Genomic DNA, 4,696 nt, shown 5'->3' with positions numbered 1-4,696 from the left:
AGAAGGCGACACCACCGTCCTTCACCACCACGCCTAGAGTGGCACGTCAAGCGTCTTAGAGTACCATATTAAGCTCTATATAAATTTCATTTATTATTATTATTATTATTACCACCAGCCAGCTCAAGCAGCCATCGCCTCAAGCAGCAGCAGTGTTATCCGGCACCAGCTCAAGCCACCAGCAGCAGCATTCACCTTCAGCCTCATACACATAACCGCTATGTGTGACACAATTAGGCCTAGGCATCTTTTATTCTACAAATTCATACTATAGCCGTGAGAATTGTTCAGAACCCCCTCCATAGTCGCCCTGGAGTCACAGGGCGACCGTCTCCTGCAAGAATCAGGGAAACCTATTATAGGACATTCTGTCCAGAAATTAAACATTCAGAAGAGTACGTGACACTTTGCTTTGATAGTTATATACCTCTGATTGGAGATTGATTGTCGGCAGCTCCTCCAAACTAATGTTTGTACCTTCAACTAAAAATGACAATTAATTTACACTCAATCATTTCACAACAATTTGATTAGCAAGACAATTATTGATGTCCATTGCCAATACATGAATATACTCATTACAAAGGCCTTGGAAGTCGAGGCAGTGGGGTCAGAGCACACCCCCCCCTTCCACTCCTACCATCATCGGCCGACCTTCGTTATTGGCGAGAGCCAGCTCCTCTGAAGTGGTGAAGGGCGGTGGAGCGGTCCTCCTCCCAGTCGTATTATTGGTTTTCTTTTTATTTGCTGCAGGTAATCAACATGTGACTAAAGGTTGGAGCCTAGGCCATTGCAAATCATAGGCTAGATTCACCTGAAATTATTCAAATGGATGCTTACAACTTACCACATTGAATATTATTTTAATATTTATTTTTGACTTGGCCCAATGTTGGTAGGAGCGTGCTGGCACCACATCTATGGGGGTAAAAGGCATGATGATACATGATATTTTTAGACAATATGCAGAATCTTTTCACTTACGAATGAACACGGACGGCTATTTATTGCCAGCACGCTACCCTAGCCATATTATGGGCAACCGTGTTCCCCTTGGCTGTGATTTGGACCTTGAATTCCTCGTAGGAATTCATAATAATACGTGCATTGAACCTAAAGCGGAAAACCTGGTTCGACTAATTGAATCTAAAGTGAGTGTCGTGGAACCATTTAACTCTGACTGCGAGTTGCGTCTCTGTCGAACCAGGTTTTCCCAAGAAAAGCTGGGTATGTTCAGCGAGGTTCGTGGTATGTTCAGCGAGGTTCGTGGTATACTCCCCTCACATGTTTCCTTTGTATTTACCAACGATGTGAACGTTTCCTAATATTTTACTGTTAGAAGAGTCAGAGAAATAAGTTCTTTATCACACAGACATAAATTACTAAAATGAAAACAAAGCAAAACAAAGCGAATCAAAAAGCTGGAAAGTGTTTAATCCTGATAAAAAGAAAAACTAAAAGCAGTAATTTCGACAAATACCGGACAGAGGTCTCAATCAAAGCGCCCCGTTACCCTGTGTGAAAGCACCCCATTGCCCGTGTGCTTGAGCATGTGCACTCAAATTGCTTGGGTCGCTGTAGCTGGCGTTGCAATGCACTAACAGGCAGGGCTTCTAACCGGAGTGAGTCCTCATGTGGTTCTTCAGGGTGCCTTGCTGACTGAAGCGCATCGTGCATTGGTCACACTTGTAGGGCTTCTCGCCGGAGTGAGTCCTCATGTGGATCTTCAGGTTGCCTTTCTCATTGAAGCCCTTCGTGCATTGGTCACACTTGTAGGGCTTCTCGCCGGTGTGAGTTCTCATGTGGATATTCAGGGTGCATTTCAGACTGAAGCCCTTTGTGCATCGGTCACACTTGTAGGGTTTCTCCCCGGTGTGAGTCTTCATGTGGATCTTCAGGTGGCTTGTCTGACTGAAGCCCTGTGTGCATCGGTCACACTTGTAGGGTTTCTCCCCGGGGTGAGTCTTCATGTGGATCTTCAGGTGGCTTGTCTGACTGAAGCGCTTCGTGCATCGGTCACACTTGTAGGGCTTCTCGCCGGAGTGAGTCCTCATGTGGACGTTCAGGTCGCCATGCCGAGCGAAGCGCTTTTTGCAATGGTCACAGCTGTAGGGTTTCTCCCCGGTGTGAGTCTTCATGTGGATCTTCAGGGGGCTTGTCTGACGGAAGCGCATCGTGCATTGGTCACACTTGTAGGGCTTCTCCCCAGAGTGAGTCCTCATGTGGACATTCAGGTTGCCATGCCGAGTGAAGCGCTTTTTGCAATGGTCACAGCTGTAGGGTTTCTCCCCGGTGTGAGTCTTCATGTGGCGCTTCAGGTGTTCACTTAGACTGAAGCGCATCGTGCATTGGTCACACTTGTAGGGCTTCTCCCCGGAGTGCGTACTCATGTGGATTTTCAGGTGGCCTTTCCGACTGAAGCTCTTCGTGCATTGGTCACACCTGTAGGGCTTCTCCCCGGTGTGAGTTCTCATGTGGATTTTCAGGTTGCCTTTCCGACTGAAGCTCTTCGTGCATTGGTCACACCCGTACGGCTTCTCGTCTGGTCGGGTCCTCATGTGTACGATCATATTGGCATTGTTGGGAGAAACCTTCCACCAACCATCCACCGCCAGTGGGCCCTCCCCTTGTCCGTAAACGCTCAGGATGCGCAGCTCCCCGTTGTGACTTGACATGTGGGAGGAGCCAGGGGCGTCCACACGCAGACTCTCCGAGGTGGCGCCGCGCTGCGTGCTGCAGTCTCTAATGTCATTGCCGTCTTCTTCAGAAAGGAAACAAAGAGAGAAAGTAATGGTATTAATTAATTATTTGCACATAAGGGATACAGCATGTACTTTTACACACTGGTGTATTGGAAGAAGTATATTTTTTCTAACGTCTTTTTGTTTATTATGCATTTTCCTTGTTCCCCTTGGGGGGGTCAAGGGTCAAAGGCGTCAGCTGAGAAGGCACCGCTAAGTCTCCGCCTTTTAAGGATGTGGGGAGGTCATAAAGACACAACCCAGGTCATCTGTGGTTTCCGATCACCTGCTTTACCAATACTGTAGTTATACTGGGAATCAGAGCGGATTCAGCATTCCTGACATCTGTCATGAAGAAGATTTAAATCATTCTACTATAAACTGTATAGTAGTCCTTGTGTTTTAGCAGGGTGACGGTCATGATGCTTTTCAAAAGAGGACCAGCGCAGTTAGAATCGAGTACATTCTCAGTTGGTAGGTTGTTTGCTTGCATGGATGCAATGTGTATTACTAACCTACAGCGGGCAAGCTTCCACCAATATCCTCTTCAACCTTGATTGAAATGGTGTCCGGGGTCTGCTGCTTTCCACATAAAGAAGGACACACATTTTCATTTCCTTTCATTTGCACATAATAGTTGTTAATCCCCAATTACGATAGACTGGGTTCCCCCAACCTGTTCTGACGGCGATTTGAATTCGCCCTTCATAAGGGTCAGGAGAAGAGCAATTCTTATCTTTCTGCTTCCGATACGTTTTTGGAGAAGCTGAGAGACTGTTTATTGAGACCAAAATTGTAACGGGGGGCGAAACGTGTACCGCCTACGTAATCTGTGTTCGAAATTTCCAAACCTGCCTGGCAACGGACCAACAATGACGTGGGAAGGTTCATGAATATTCACAAACATTCGCGCTCATTCATTGAGCGACACAAGACGAAATAACATTAAGCAGATAACACTTATTTTACAAATGACATTTATTAGCGTTGCTTACTTTATAATTGCATTGTATTTAATTGTTTAATGGCATTTAGCTAGTAAACTGAGTGTATTAACACAAGCTAGCTAAACTATGATACACTTTAAAACACTCAGTTTACTAGCTAAATTCAATACAATACAAATATAAAGTAAAAAAAAGTGTTTGTATTATGTTATTTCTTCTTTGGCAACATGGGCGCGAAGCAACGGACAATCGTGTCGAACGATGACGTAATGTTTCGAACGATGACGTAATGTTTCGAACGCGAATTACGGAGGTGGTACAATTTTCACCCCGGTACAATTTTGGTGCGACAGCGCCAATCAACTAGTTGGCTACTCCCCCTGGCAGCCTATTGGCTGGATTAACACAATGACGACAGGGAAGCGACGGCAAGCAGCCATTTGCGTACAGAGTAGGGGTGTAACGGTACACAAAAGTCACGGTTCGGTACGTACCTCGGTTTTTAAGTCACGGTACGGTACGATACGTTACGGTTAATAGTTAAAGGAATAAAAAAAAAAAAAAAAAAGCAGCACTGAAAACACCAATAAACTTTGTTATGGCATTTCCGTTTCTGAATTCCCAGTGAGCTGGGTTTGTACAGCTCGCTTTTTTTTTTCACAGCAACGGTGATAGTAACACCTGGATGGCGCCTTTTCAAATGCGTGTGCATGTTAAAGTGCTGTAAGTAGACACAGGGAGCCCTATCCATAGCCGGACAGCCTGTCGGAGACCCTCTCCGTAGCTTACGTGCACATCCAATATTTTTAACTATGCGTCGAAACCATGGACCTATTGGTCGACGCAACGGAGACGGCAAGGGCCAATTGCATTGCGTATCCGACATCCCGACTGAGAGCTGCTGATCTTATATCTTATACACTGTATAAGATAGATCGTGCGGCCAATTGCATTGCGTATCCGACATCCCGACTGAGAGCTGCTGAAGGGATTACGGAGTCGGAGTAG

The 4,696-nt window shown here is 45.8% G+C and overlaps 1 protein-coding gene across 1 annotated transcript; it reads right to left on the bottom strand.

Moving 5' to 3' along the window:
• Positions 1-297: 297 nt before the first annotated feature.
• LOC132455256 (zinc finger protein 664-like) lies at positions 298-3,949 on the bottom strand. The gene is made up of 2 exons (XM_060049086.1): positions 3,257-3,949; positions 298-2,761 (listed from the first exon to the last, which is right to left on the bottom strand). The coding sequence occupies exons 1-2, from the start codon at positions 3,363-3,365 to the stop codon at positions 1,614-1,616; spliced, it is 1,257 nt and encodes a 418-aa protein (XP_059905069.1). The 5' UTR covers positions 3,366-3,949; the 3' UTR covers positions 298-1,613.
• Between the last annotated feature and the right edge of the window lie 747 nt (positions 3,950-4,696).

Source organism: Gadus macrocephalus, chromosome 4 (genome assembly GCF_031168955.1).
Source record: "Gadus macrocephalus chromosome 4, ASM3116895v1".
Lineage (NCBI taxonomy): Eukaryota > Metazoa > Chordata > Actinopteri > Gadiformes > Gadidae > Gadus > Gadus macrocephalus.
This window is presented reverse-complemented; position numbering and strand designations above follow the sequence as displayed.

Excerpts from the sequence above, each read along its gene's own strand:
- LOC132455256 (XM_060049086.1), bottom strand. The coding sequence starts at position 3,365 with ATGAAAGGAAATGAAAATGTGTGTCCTTCTTTATGTGGAAAGCAGCAG. Across the intron at positions 2,762-3,256 it reads TGGAAGCTTGCCCGCTGTAG|AAGACGGCAATGACATTAGA; the intron begins GTTAGTAATACA and ends TCCTTTCTGAAG.